The sequence below is a fragment of the Tachysurus vachellii genome, chromosome 2 (assembly GCF_030014155.1).
Source record: "Tachysurus vachellii isolate PV-2020 chromosome 2, HZAU_Pvac_v1, whole genome shotgun sequence".
Classification (NCBI taxonomy): Eukaryota; Metazoa; Chordata; class Actinopteri; order Siluriformes; family Bagridae; genus Tachysurus; species Tachysurus vachellii.
In genome coordinates this window covers 23569764-23583738 of record NC_083461.1, presented here as the reverse complement: position 1 = coordinate 23583738, position 13975 = coordinate 23569764, and the positions used below count along the sequence as shown (strand labels likewise).

The 13975-nt window shown below is 39.6% G+C and overlaps 1 protein-coding gene across 2 annotated transcripts; it reads left to right on the top strand.

Annotated features, from left to right (window-relative positions):
- Positions 1–322: 322 nt before the first annotated feature.
- On the top strand, positions 323–8818 carry ppp4cb (protein phosphatase 4, catalytic subunit b). Of its 2 annotated transcripts, XM_060863896.1 has the most exons (9): positions 323–468; positions 2556–2775; positions 2965–3016; positions 4205–4255; positions 5173–5274; positions 5561–5734; positions 6883–7009; positions 7192–7381; positions 8001–8816. In XM_060863896.1, exons 2-9 carry the CDS (start codon positions 2678–2680, stop codon positions 8128–8130), a joined length of 924 nt encoding a protein of 307 aa, XP_060719879.1. In that variant the 5' UTR covers positions 323–468; positions 2556–2677; the 3' UTR covers positions 8131–8816. The 2 variants fall into 2 exon arrangements, with proteins under 2 accessions (XP_060719879.1, XP_060719880.1); XM_060863897.1 differs by lacking the exon at positions 323–468 and having other exon boundaries at positions 2652–2775; positions 8001–8818.
- The last annotated feature ends 5157 nt before the right edge of the window (positions 8819–13975 follow it).

Sequence of the window (13975 nt, the reverse complement as noted above, 5' to 3'; positions counted from 1 at the left end):
GCCATCCATCCATCTTCTGCCGAGCCGTTTTGTATTATTATTATTATTATTATTATTATTATTATTATTATTATTATTATTATTATCGGATTTGGAAGAAAGGGTAATTAACCGTTTGCAAGCCAAAAGAGTCGACTCATAGAGCTGAATCAAATGATTTGACTCACTACTCTTTAAGAGCGGGCTGTGTTTAAATCGCTTAAACAAAAGCACTATGCAGTGTACGAATTAAATAATGTTGTGCCCTATTGCAATGCACGACATGTACAGTAGGGAGCGGTTTGGGACGGAGTTATGGTCTGGGCGGCATGATGACGGTGAGGGTGCTGGGCGGAGGGGGCGGAGCCAGACGCCGGTAGATGGTGTCGAATGAAAAAACGGAGAGCCGGTTGAAAGAAAACGACTCGCTAAGGCAGAAGTTTCCTCGGTTTATTCTGAACTCACATTTACAGCATTGGGGTGTTTCAGGTAATTTAAACAACCACTTTTAATCGATTTCTCATAACTGTGTTGAGTTCAGGATCGTACAGTTGTAGGTTTTAGCCAAAGTGCCGTGGTCGTAAAAATGTTCCAGGCCCAGCTATGCTAAGCTAAACTAAGCTAACTTCTTTACTTAAGCACACTAGCCGAGATTTTTAATCTTTCTTTTTTTAAAACCCGTCTCTTTGGATTCGCGTTTAGAACAACGCTAAAGTGTCGTTTGTGATGCAGTTTGAAGTTTAAAAGCCATGAAAACGCGTTAAAATTGTGTCCTTGTCCCGTCACGTTGATTTAGCTTGTGTCGCTTAGCGAGAAGCTAACGTTGTTCTGAACAGCCTGGACTACACTTTTTTATAAACGTTACCTCTCAATAATCCGTATCCAAATCCTTCATATATTGTTTATAATAGTGACTGTAATCAAACGATAATCTTATCTCCACTGTGCGGGTTAGCTATGCTAAGCTATGTTATGTTAAGCTAAGATACGTTATGCTAAGCTAATATTCTCGTTATTAGTGTTTGCGTCAGAGTTCGGTTCCGCTGGTTGAAACTGGTTTTCCACAGAACTTTCACAGTGGCTCACAAACGAACACTTTTTTGCCACGTTAAAAATTTTTTTTATTTTTACATCCATACAAGATATTGTTACTTATTTAGAGTATATTCTAGCCTGTTTGGGAGTTGTTTTTGCTGAGTACTGCCGAAATTGTTTTTTTATGGTCAATGAACGATGTTAGAAGTTTCAATAGATTCGTCAAACTTCTTATTTCACTTTTACTTTCCCTATTCGCTTTAGACGAATTATTTTAGAGTTTTCACACACTTAATTACAAATCTTTGATGTTATTGGGGTTTAAAAGGTTTCACTGTGGACGCACTCTTGAGGGTAAAGTTTGTTAGAGCTTTATTGTTCAGCTCAGATGATGATCACACACATGCACACACTTCTAAAGATGGGAACTGTTTGGTTGGTTAGTCGTATTTTCCTCCAACTACCATGAAATAATCTTGCTTTTTTTTCCCCTTCGAAAATTTTCCTGCATCTTCGAAACTGCGATTTTTGTTTCTGAATACAAGGGGAAAGTTGTGTTTGTTTTTCCTGCTCTAGTGAATGTGGTTTATAAAGGAAACTGACACACGTAGTTGTTTTCTTCTGTACAGATAAGATGAGATGTTCTTCTTACACAGTAGTGTCTTGCCCTTAAGGCGTACAAAGACATGTAAAGCAGCACTTTTGGGCTGAATCCAGTACACCTTGTACACTCCCATTATAATTACATGAACCTCCCTGGGATTATTTTCCATGTAATTGCATAATCAGCATTTTTTTTGTTGTTGATTTTACTTATCTTTTGTTTTATCGTTCGCTCTTCAGCTTTAGATACTAAACAGTTTCTTGCCTTTTTTATTATCCTTATTTAAATTTTTATGCACCAAAAAAACTGACACTTAATTTCCTTCTACTCTCTCTCTCTCTAGATAGATAGATAGATGGATAAAGCTTGGAAAGTTTTTTATTTTTATCAATTTATCATCCGAATTTATCATCTTCATATCTTAACCAGACATTTTTAGAATCTCAAGTCTCCTCATCTCGCACAGTCATCAGTAACTGCTTTTCTTCTTAGTCTTTTCTTGGGTCATTAAAAAAGTGAAACCTTTGTGAAAGCTCTGCTGTCATCGATATCTAAAAACCCTGACATTCACTCTGAGATCAAACTCTGTTAGAAAGGGGGTTTGTTTGTTTGTTATGGAGGAATCTTGAGATTTGATTTGTTATGCTTCCTTTTTGTCCAAGATAGACAGCGAAAGGAAGCTTAGAAAGTAACCCGAATGAAAATATATTATTTTGGCCTGGTAAAACAGTCTGCTTGTTGACTTGAAATAGAAATGTTACCACATGAACAGCCATGACATCTAACACAGCTGCACAGTCTGTTACACTCCAACATTTACTTATTTTCATACATGCAAAGAGACTTGTGTATTAAACTAGTGGTACAGATGTTGGTGTATCTAATAAACTGGCCATTAAGCGAACTACTGTTGTTGTTTCTCTACTCTGTTCCACAGGTGTCTTTCCCATCAGGATCCCTGCCACCCCAGTGCCGTGTCTTACCTCGTGTCTGTGTATGAGTGAGTGAGAGTGTGTGCGGTAGGAGAAAAACCGTTCAGCTTGCTCTGTGTGCTTCACCATGGGTGACATCAGTGATCTGGACCGACAGATCGACCAGCTGAGGAGATGTGAGCTCATCAAAGAGAACGAGGTCAAGGCTCTGTGTGCCAAAGCCAGGTACTAAACAACGGTCATGTGACCGAGCTATGAAATGAAATCGCTGACTTAACACTATACTATAACCAAGATTTCGGAAGCAGGTGAAGTTATGCTAGTCTAGACAAATGACCTCAGAAGAAAAGCACACTTGTGGGTATTTCTTTCCTTATTGCAGCGTGGGTTTGTTTTCCTCTGTTTGTTTTCTAGAGAGATTCTCGTAGAAGAGAGTAATGTACAGCGGGTGGATTCTCCAGTCACAGTAAGTAAAGGCGATACCTCTGAATCATTGTAATGAAATGACTCATTAGAATTTTATTGGAATTTAATGATGCATAGAACTCAAGTGAATGATTGATTATTATTGTTATTATTTATTTTCAAGTCTTTTTCTCTCCTGCTGGTGTCATCAGTTAAGAATGAAATAGTGGTTTTCTGACTCCTGACCTGTCCTGTCCTCTAACACATCTGTGTAAAATCCTTAGATTTTATTCGTGTTTAATTTGTAAAAATGTTACTGCTGCATTCGACTGACCCCAAAAGCAGGAAATCAGAGTTGGGTATCACTGACTTTGTTACTGTACGTTACGTAGTGCAGTGTAGGCATTTAACTGTGATCAGCGATCTTTATAGTCATTGATATGTTTTAGAAACGAATATGTCTGTATGTCGATTAATTTACAGCAAACTCGAATCCCGAAGATGGCACACAGGAGTCATTGCAGCACTAACCACTCGTGGCTGTTTGTGAGCTTTAGTATGCGGAATGTGGGTGGATAGCACAGTCGTCTCTGTACATCACACCGCCTCGTGACCTAGCATGAGCAGCACTACGACTTAGCATGTCTCTGACAAAGACTTTGTTTGCAAGGCTTTATTTACTGTGAGCAGTTGTGTTTACTTGACGTGACGTGGCTCGAACTCCCGACCCTCCTCTTTATCGGACCTGCGGGCAAATGCTGTGCCGTCAAGTTCCACAGAAATGTATTGCTAAATGCCTGGTATGGCAGTGTTTCTATAGTAACCACTACTTCACTGGAACACTCTATGTAAGCTGATCTGACAAAACTGATGCCTGGTTATTTAAGTTTTATAACTTTTTTAAATCTTAGTCCTGAACATGGACCAGGAGTTTGAGCTTTCTGGTTTCTTAGAAATGTGACAAGCCTAGTCTTAACTTCAGGTAAACGAAAAAAGCGACTGTTGAGGGAGCGTCTGTTTTATTAACGGGAAATGACTTGTCTCTGATTGTAACTGATTTAAAATGTGCGATGTGGCGTCCTTTAATGCTGTGGTAATGGAGACATTTAAAAAAAAATGCCTCACGATTTAACTGTTTTATGTACAAGATGTGCTGTATAGCATGTTATTGAGGGGGGTTTATTAAAATTATTTAATAAATGGCGCCTCAGATGGATGTAATGTCACATGACTTTTTTTCTCCCTTCAGGTGTGTGGCGATATCCATGGACAGTTTTATGACCTGAAAGAGTTGTTCAGAGTGAGTCTTGCATTCACACCCATGTAATGTGCTCAGTGCAGACACAAAAGTTGTGTATATCGGATACTATTGGAATTTTAGTGTGAGCTATAAATCAGAAATCGAGAGTGTGATTTTAAGCACTCTGCCTCTATCTTCATATTAAACTATAACCGCGCCATAAAAAGAGCAGAAAAACGATACAGGATCGCGATAAAGTGATCTCAATAACAATACAGCCCGGAGAGGAAACATGACTTCCCTGCCCAGGCCATGCAGACTGTATCAGGGCTGTAGGAGTGTTTTGTTTTGTTGCCTGGTGTGTACACACAGGTTCAACAAGCTGTTCTTTATATTACTGTCCTTAACATTTTACACTCCTCTGTCAGAAAAATTCAAGTCCATTGACTTGTGCTAAGAAGAATGTGATGTTCTTGTTGAAATCCAACACGCCCCAGTTAGTTCACATATTTAGTAATCTCAGTAACTGCTGTACTATGCACACACAACACACACACGCACACCAAGGGTGTGATCCAGCTGTCGGTAGGAAAACAGAAGGAAGTCTCCTCAGGAATGAAGTCGTTAACAAAAGACGTTCTCCTCTTTGGTCAAGGGCACAAACACAAAGCTTCATCAACAGTGACATTATCCAAAAAAAAGTTACTGTGTTATTTCCCACCTTTACTCTAGTTAATGAGACTTCCAGCCCTAGGATTAGGAGAATGTTTGAGCTTTTATTTTTCCCATGCACTAGCTAAGGATCTTATTTCCATATTTGTCCACTCCTGATGTATAACATAATATAACCGATTATAATCTCAAAAGTTTCATTTACAGAAACCTGCTCTTTTGGTTCCGTTTATTCTTTAAAAGTTAACGTGCGTGCTTGTCGCTCGATTAAACGCCTGCTCAAAACGGACGAGTTTTCTGTGCAGGTCGGAGGAGACGTTCCAGAGACAAATTACCTTTTCATGGGAGATTTTGTGGACCGGGGCTTTTACAGTGTTGAGACTTTCCTGTTGCTGCTGGCTCTTAAGGTTTGTAATTGGTTTCTCTACGCTGTCCTTATTGTGGTATTGTGGTTTGGGTTCAAATGTGTTGAGGCTATTTTTAATTAAAGCTTGTAGAAATAAATAAAGCAGAGTAGTTGAGGGTCAGGGGCTGGCAGCGGTTCTCTGGCAGTTCTGGTATATGAATAATGACTTCCATCACTTAGTATCTCAGAGCCTGGTGTGGGGAGAAATAGTTTCTATAGCTTTCATCAGAGCTAATGGTTTATAAAAAGCTAATGTTAGATTATTGTGAATTATCCGTCCATCTCAGGTGCGCTACCCAGACAGAATCACGCTGATCCGAGGCAACCACGAGTCCAGACAGATCACGCAGGTTTATGGCTTCTACGATGAGTGCTTAAGAAAGTATGGCTCTGTCACAGTGTGGAGGTACTGCACAGAGATCTTCGACTACCTCTCCCTGTCAGCCATCATCGATGGCAAGGTCAGTCACACAAAAAAAACAGTATTCACCAGCTTACTTTGTGTTTTTATATATATATCCCAGTTTTTTTTTTTTAGAAAGTTGAGCACGGGTTCAGATGTGATGCAGTGTCTCTGGATCAGAGAGGGTTAAAGGCCCTTGCCACTTAATCCAGATTGAACACTTACCTGATCAGCAAAGGCCAGTTTATACTTTTTCTTTAAATAGTCAGAGAGCGGGATTGTGGGTAAAAGAGACGTGCTAGTGCACACTTTTCCCACCGGCACCCCATCATGTCCGTCTGCGTACTTTCGGGAAAATGTAAACTGTTTAAATGGATGAACTCTGAACATCTCAGACCGGTGTTAGTGTAAGTATTAGTGTCTCAGACCGGTGTGAGTTGCTTCATACTTGATCATGGGAAACTTTTTTACGGACGATTTCAATCAAGTAGCCGATTATAATCAAACATTTTTTTGACCAACATGGTAGATTGTGTTATAAAAATAATTGAAGAGAAACTCTTTCATGATTTTATATTGTCATATCACACGGCTAACTTATTTTTAACTAACCTCTGCTCTGAAACATTTTTGTACTAGGAGCTAATGGTGTATTTGCGTGTGTGTGCAACGACCTGTGTATAAAACAGTTCCTTTGTATTTTGTGCTTGTCAAATGCACCATTAGACTAAACACATCCTTCATCCGTCACTAACGCAGCCATTTTCTGCTACAGAAACTGTTTGGACGTTTTTAAACACGCCGGTTAATTTTGCACAGCTTTTACCACGAGAGGAGAACATGACTCGCATATTTTCCACCGCACGTCAGCATGTACCTTGGGGCTTTTAACCACCATTTATAATCTCTGTTTACTGTGTTTGCCAAATGGTGCAAATGTACTTAAACTTTACTATTTATATGTATACTAGCTTTACAAGTCAAAGCAGATGCCCTCATCCAGAGCGACTTGTGTTTTTTTTATACAACTGAGCAATTGGGGGTTAAGGGCCTTGTTGAGGGGCCCAGCAGTGGCAGCTCCGATCAGTATTCCAACACCTTAGCCACTATAGCCATCATGAAACTTGGCCCTTTTTTTATGAAATCAGGTAATCATCATAGTCTAAACTGATATAAATGGTTTTGTGGTCCTCGTTTGCTCTGTAGATTTTCTGTGTGCACGGCGGCCTCTCGCCCTCCATCCAGACTTTGGACCAAATCCGAACCATCGACAGGAAACAGGAAGTGCCGCATGACGGTCCGATGTGTGACCTGTTGTGGTCAGACCCTGAAGGTAACGCAGGATTTTTCTGATTGACAACAAGGGTTACGTTAGAAGTTCCACTTCAGACATTTTCAAGCATAGATTTACGCACCTGAAGACGTTTCAGAAAAATCTGGAAACCTTATGTTATGAAATGTATAGTTTTTTAGTTTTAGGTGTCTAATTGATGCTCTGGTTTTGTGCGTCCACAGATACCACGGGCTGGGGAGTGAGCCCAAGAGGAGCAGGATATCTGTTCGGCAGTGACGTTGTGGCCCAGTTCAATGCCGCTAACGACATAGACATGATCTGTCGAGCCCACCAGCTTGTTATGGAGGGCTACAAGTGGCACTTCAACGAGACCGTGCTCACTGTTTGGTCTGCACCCAACTACTGCTACAGGTGCGCACACATGTGCAGGCGTTTCCATTTATTTATTTCTTCAAACAAAAAGACTTTGAAGAAGTCTGTTTTATTATAAAATTAATTCAATTAATGGACATTTTTGGTCTCAAGGCTTACGTAAGGGTGATATTTTAATACAGAATATTATAGACCTGTATTATTTCCATAGTGCATGTTACATGTTGTCATTCCTCTAGCTGAAACACCAAGAAAGATATGTCCAGAAAATGGGGAAACTATGCCACCTAATGGACAAAAACTTCCCAAAGTGTCTAGGAGGGTTAATATACTGTGGACGCTGAACTCGTTAGTACAGGGTCTCTAATGTACCATTTCCACAGATGTTGGGTCAGAGCCAGGAAATCTGTTAGCTTTACTACAAAGCAGCACGTAGTTTCACCAGTGTGTGTAATCACTCAGTTGGAAGCAGACAGATCTTCATATATCCTCAGTGTTCTGTTCGTGTTTCCATCGGCTGTCATGTAAACGGCTCTGAGACATGGCTGTTGGTCTGTCGAGTCGAGTTCATCTTATGGAGCCAGATTTATTTTATTTGCTGAGAATGACTTTCTCTTGTCCCGAGGTTGCTGAGTAATTTTTCTCTTGTCCCTGTCAGGTGTGGGAACGTAGCAGCTATCCTGGAGCTAGACGAGCACCTGCAGAAAGAATTTATTATATTTGAAGCCGCTCCGCAGGAAACCAGAGGCATTCCTTCCAAAAAGCCGGTGGCCGACTACTTCCTGTGAGCCTGCCATGAACATAGGAAAGGAGACGCCGCCTTTTGCAGGAAGCGTCATCTCATAGATTTACCTGTATCTCTCTCTGTCCCATCCTCCCCTGCCCAACTTAACTGTGCTTTTTTTTAAAGACTTTTCTACTTGTTTTTCCCGTTCTTTTTGTCCTTCTGCTTATTTTCTTTCTTAGCCACACACACTGTCACCTGAATACATACACGTACAGAGACTGACATTGTAGTTCCTCATACTGCTGTAAAAGTCACTTGCTCTCAAATACACTGTAGCTGTATGCAGTTCTAACCAATGTGAATCGCACTATGGTCAGTTGAAAGCAGCAGGGAAATGGAGGTAAAGACAGATACGGCGTTTCGCCGACTCTGCAAAGGGCCCTCACTTGTGTCTAAGGAAAGTATCGGATATCTGCATTACCTTGTTTTATTTTTTTTTTATTTTTATATCCTCCTTTCTTTCTCTCGACCCTTCATTTTAAATGTGTGGGCAAGCAAAAGTGACACTACTGCCCCTTGTTATATATTATGCATCTTATTTTTTTCCTCCTCTTAAGCCCGTAGTCTTACTTTTGACTTTCGTGACGGAATGCCTACGTTCCCTGCAGTGATCAGCAGCCACACTGGAAAGTATTGGAACAAAACCAAACTACTTTTTTTTTTTTTTTGTTTTTTTTTTTTTTTTTTTTTTTAAGGCAACATGCTTTTTTTTTTTTTTTCCCCTCCTCTCCCATCTGACTTCTCTCAATAGAAGACACGTTGATTTTTATTATTATTTGTGACAATAAACTGTACTTTTGTATGAACAAAAATGCTGTTTTTTTGTTTTTTATGTACTGTATTTGAATGAAGATGCATGGGTTCCTGTATATAAGGTTTTAATAATCATAATGTTATACATTACATTTAAACACTTAACCTTCTACTTGAATAGGAAAATTTCTAAATCTTCTCATTTACACAGTTTAACCATGATCAGCCAGTCCTATGGCAGCTGCACAATACTAAAAGGGGGGAAAAAAAACTTTGTTGAAAGAGACCAGAGGATGCTGATCAGACTGGGTTGAGTTGATCAGAAAGTCTATAGTAATTCAACTGCGTTGAAAAAAGCATCCCAGAACTCGCATCACATCAAACCTTGAAGTGGATGAGCAGAAATGTACATCAGGTTCTACTTGTGTCAGCCAAGCACAAGAGCTACACTTTGATTGTGTCAACAGTTTGTCACAGTCACTATGTACACATACTGTACATTAACACACTTCTCCACACCTAAAGAGTTACATAGGCTCAGGACTGAATCGATGACTTAAGACGTGTGATCCTACTCAGCACACTTACTGTATTACATGCAGCTGGGTTGAAGAACAACTGCATAATTAAAAATATCCCGCCACCAGTGATGCTGTGATCACAAGTGGATATTCATAAAGCTGAGAAAATGATGTGCTGATAAAAGATGAATATTTGTAAATCTTTCGGACTGTATAATAATTCATAATGTTTGCATACATAGTATTATTTCTGTATCTGATACCCACATGTGATCATATCAGTGTCATTGCTGTGCTGAGAATGATCCACCCCCTAATTAACAGCTGGCCAGTGGTTATCCTGTGGTGATTTTTTTTTTTTTGTGTGGGTGGGATTGGGCAAAGTTCCTTTGGGAGTGGATGGGATTGGACAGAGTTTCTTTGGGAGTGGATGGGACTGGACAGACTTCCTTTGGGAGTGGGTGGGATTTGTTCATTCACCCCCAAAGGAACTCTTGACCAATCCCACCCACACCCAAAGGAAGTCTGTCCAATCCCACCCACACCCAAAGGAACACTAATCCCACCCACACCCAAAGGAACTCTAATCCCACCCACACCCAAAGGAACTCTAATCCCACCCACACCCCAAGGAACTCTGACCAATCTCATTCACTCTCAAAGGAATTCCAATCAATCCAGCCCACTACTGGAGGAATTCTAACCAATACCACCTACCCTGTCTATGCCTTTAGGAATTGTCATCTGCTCCAGCAGAAGGTTTGAACAATGCCACCCACTCCTGCATATTCTAGGGATATTTTCAAATACAAATAAAGTAATGTAAAACACCATGACCTGGACAAAGTATTTACTGTAGTAAATACATTGCTCAGTGCTGCACGAACACCCAGCACACTCCCATGTTAATGTACATGGCCTTTTTGGTCATGCAAGCTTCATATCTGAGTGCTTATTGAAATGAATTTGTTGTTACCTTACTGTGTAAGGCTGTAGGATTATATATACAGTAATACCTCGAGATACGAGTTTAATTCGTTCCGTGACCTTGCTCTTATCTCAAATTGCTCGTATCTCAAAACAATTTTCCCCATTTAAATTAACCTTCCTATTTTCCCTGGGTCTTTTTGACCCGGCTGGAAGATTGTAATGTCTCATAACTTGGGTTTCTTCCACATATTTGCCTGAAATTTAGCAGGATTGTTCCAAATTATGAACTTTGCAAGCAAAATTAATTTTGTCTATTTTCGTTAAACTATGTGCTCGTAAAATAAATACTTTGAGTTTTGGAACAGCTTGGGTCATTTTGACCCGGCCACATTTAGTGTGGCAATAGGTCACACTTTTGCCCTTTTCAGCGCAATGAACATACATACAGACACAAAAATGTACACATAAAATGTCCACTAACACACCCAAAACACACACTCACACCCCACACACACAAACACACACACAAATTGGGCATTGCATTTCATTAGGCCTCCAGAAAAGAAAAAAAAGCCAAACATTTGTAAATATTTCACACTTTTGATATGCCTTCGCCTAGCAGAGGGCAAAATATGATCTACTGAAATGATGCCACACACACACACACACACACACACAGTCAAATACTGTTCAAAGCATTGGGCATTGCAATTCATTTGACCTCCAGACAAAACAAAAGCTACACATTTGTAAACATTTCACACACACGCACACACACACTTATACACACACATGCACACACATGCGCACACACACACATATTGGGCATTGCATTTCATTAGGCCTCCAGAAAAAAAAGCTACACAGAGGGCAAAATATGATCTACAGAAATGATGCCACACACACACACACACAAGCACTGGGCATAGCAATTCATTAGGCCTCCAGAAACAAAAGCTACTCATTTGTAAATATTTCACACTTGTTAGATGCATTTGTCCAACTGGGGGCAAAATCTGATCTACCAACAAGCTTTACACACACACACACACACTCAAACACAGACACACACACACACACAAGCATTGGGCATTGCAATTCATTGGGCCTTCAAAAAAACAAAAACAATCATTTGTAAATATTTCACACTTGTTATATGCATTTGTCCAGCTGGGGACAATATCTTCTCTTCTTCTTCTACCAACAATCTTTACACACACACACACACACACACACACACACGTTGTGTTTTCATATTGAAATCATGTTTGTTTCCTCTCTCTTATTTATGAATTTAGTTGCATCAGTCAGCTTTGGCCTGGAGATATGCTGAGTAATGTTTGACATGTATCAGTCAGTGGTTATCCAAAATAATATTTAATAATGTCTGCTTATTTTACTCAAAACATGGCAAAATTTCATAAGGTTTATCATTCATAAATTCATAAAGTATAATAAAAAAAACATAGGGAGGTAAACAAAGTTTTATTCACATGAAATTATGGCATGTTTTTGAGTGTGTGTGTGTGTGTGTGTGTGTGTGTGTGTGTGTGTGTGTGTGTGTGTGTGTGTGTGTAGCCTGTTGTTGGTTGATCAGATGACATCAGGTGGGCAAAATAGATATTACAAGTGTAAAATAGATATTACACACAGAATGGTGATAATTGTAGAATTTTTGATTTATAAGCATTCAAGTCAATTTGGCCTAGAAAAAACAGGTTTTATTATTTGCTGACATTAAAAATGGTCAAAATGGTTTCAAAACAATCTCCTGCCCTTGAAATATACCAGCCTGTAATTGTGCATTAACTTTTGTGCCTCTGAAGTGAAAATAATTCAATTTTTTTTTCTAATAAATTAGGCATTTTTGTATATAAATAAGGTTTATTATACCAAATATTATTATTTTATTTTATTTTTTTTTTTGCAAAATAGATGTTAATATGTTGGAAACAAATTTGACTAAAAAGGTGAAAAAAAGGCTATCATATATACTTCATTTTTTATAAGCAGTCAAAACAGACAAGGTCAAGTTGACTCAGCGCTCCTAATTTGTATAGCAGGACAATAGGAGGGTTAGTTGAAATCCCATTAATCCATTCCAGCTCGCAAAATTCCACTCCAGTTGTTTTGTTTATGTGTTTTGAATATGAAAAATGTACAGTACCTGTATTTATGAATGACAAATATTGTATAAAAACATACAGTAATAAAAGAGAATGTTAAAAAAATAAACTGGTTTTACTTTACGGAAGATGCGCACGGAGGTTGAGGGAGGAGTAAACAGGCGGAGGAATTTTGTCTTGTACGAACACTTTCGCTTTCGTTCACTTACTCGCTACTGTACACTCTTAATGCTACTTTACACTTATATGGAATTTAACTAAACTTCACTAAAATTAACGAACTTAAATCAAGCATCGCGTTAGTTCTGGCAGGCCACGTCGTCAAGCGTGCATCAGCTGTTAATCAGCTGTCCACGACGCGCACCAATCCGGTTACGACATCCATATTACCCGACCATTTAAATTCCCATTCATTGAGTCGCTCTAGCGCTTCGCTGCTGCTGCGATCTAAACTCCCTCCTCCAACCCCGACTCCACCATGCCGGAACCCGTGTTCGTTGTACCAGTTTACGTCATAAATCTCCACATACTTTCCCCCCCCCCCTCTAATTATGTAATTATTTATTTATCCATTCATTCATTTATTACTTTCCAAAAACGCGTAAGCGAGCATATCTAATACTGTGCATGATTAGTGGTTCTGTTATACGGAGGGTTTATTCTATTTTCTAGTCGCTGCTCTCCCTCTCCTGCTCGCACGGACGAGCGCGTGGATTCTTGCCTAGAACAGAACCATACCGCCAACACTAACTGTATGCATATCATCTAATAAATTCTCTTTTGACAAAGTGATGCTGACAGAACTGAAATTCTCTTAACTTAACTGAACTTAATTGCTACAATTTCTGTTTTCTTTACATAAATTTTGCTTAATTTTCTTCATCGCTTTTCTCTTCACTTGTTTTTGCCTTTTTTGTCACTCTTTCCTCACTAACATCTGCCGGTCGTTTTAATAAAAACCTGTCCGGTCGGCATATCAGATGCGGTGTAGTCGCACAAGTTTTTTTTAAATTATTTAACGGATCCAACGCTCAAAACGGATCCGAAAATTACGGATCCGCTGATGATCGGCACCTCACGCAGCGCCTTTGCGACTCTCCATAGGAAATGAATGACTTCCAGTTTATCGACCGACGTTTGTCGTGTGCATTGGAAAGGCGGCTTTAACCGAGTGAGACGCGGGAAGCTGAGGCGGGGGAAACAGAGCACACGTGGTTGTTGGGGATCTTTGTTTCGGCGGCAGCTCGGATGCTCGTATCTCAAGGCAAAAATTTGGTCGAATCACAGCTCGCATCTTAAAAGATTCGTATGTCAAAGCATTCGTATCTCGAGAAATCACTGTATAGTAATTGTACAGTTTTGAGGAATATTTCACACATGTATAAGTAAAACTGAAATCAATGGTTTGTAGACACCTGATCATCACACCCATGTGTGGTTCCTTTCCAGTTAGTTACAACAAACTTGGAAGCATTTGGTTGTATAGTAAATATGGCATATTACAGTTTTTCCTCCC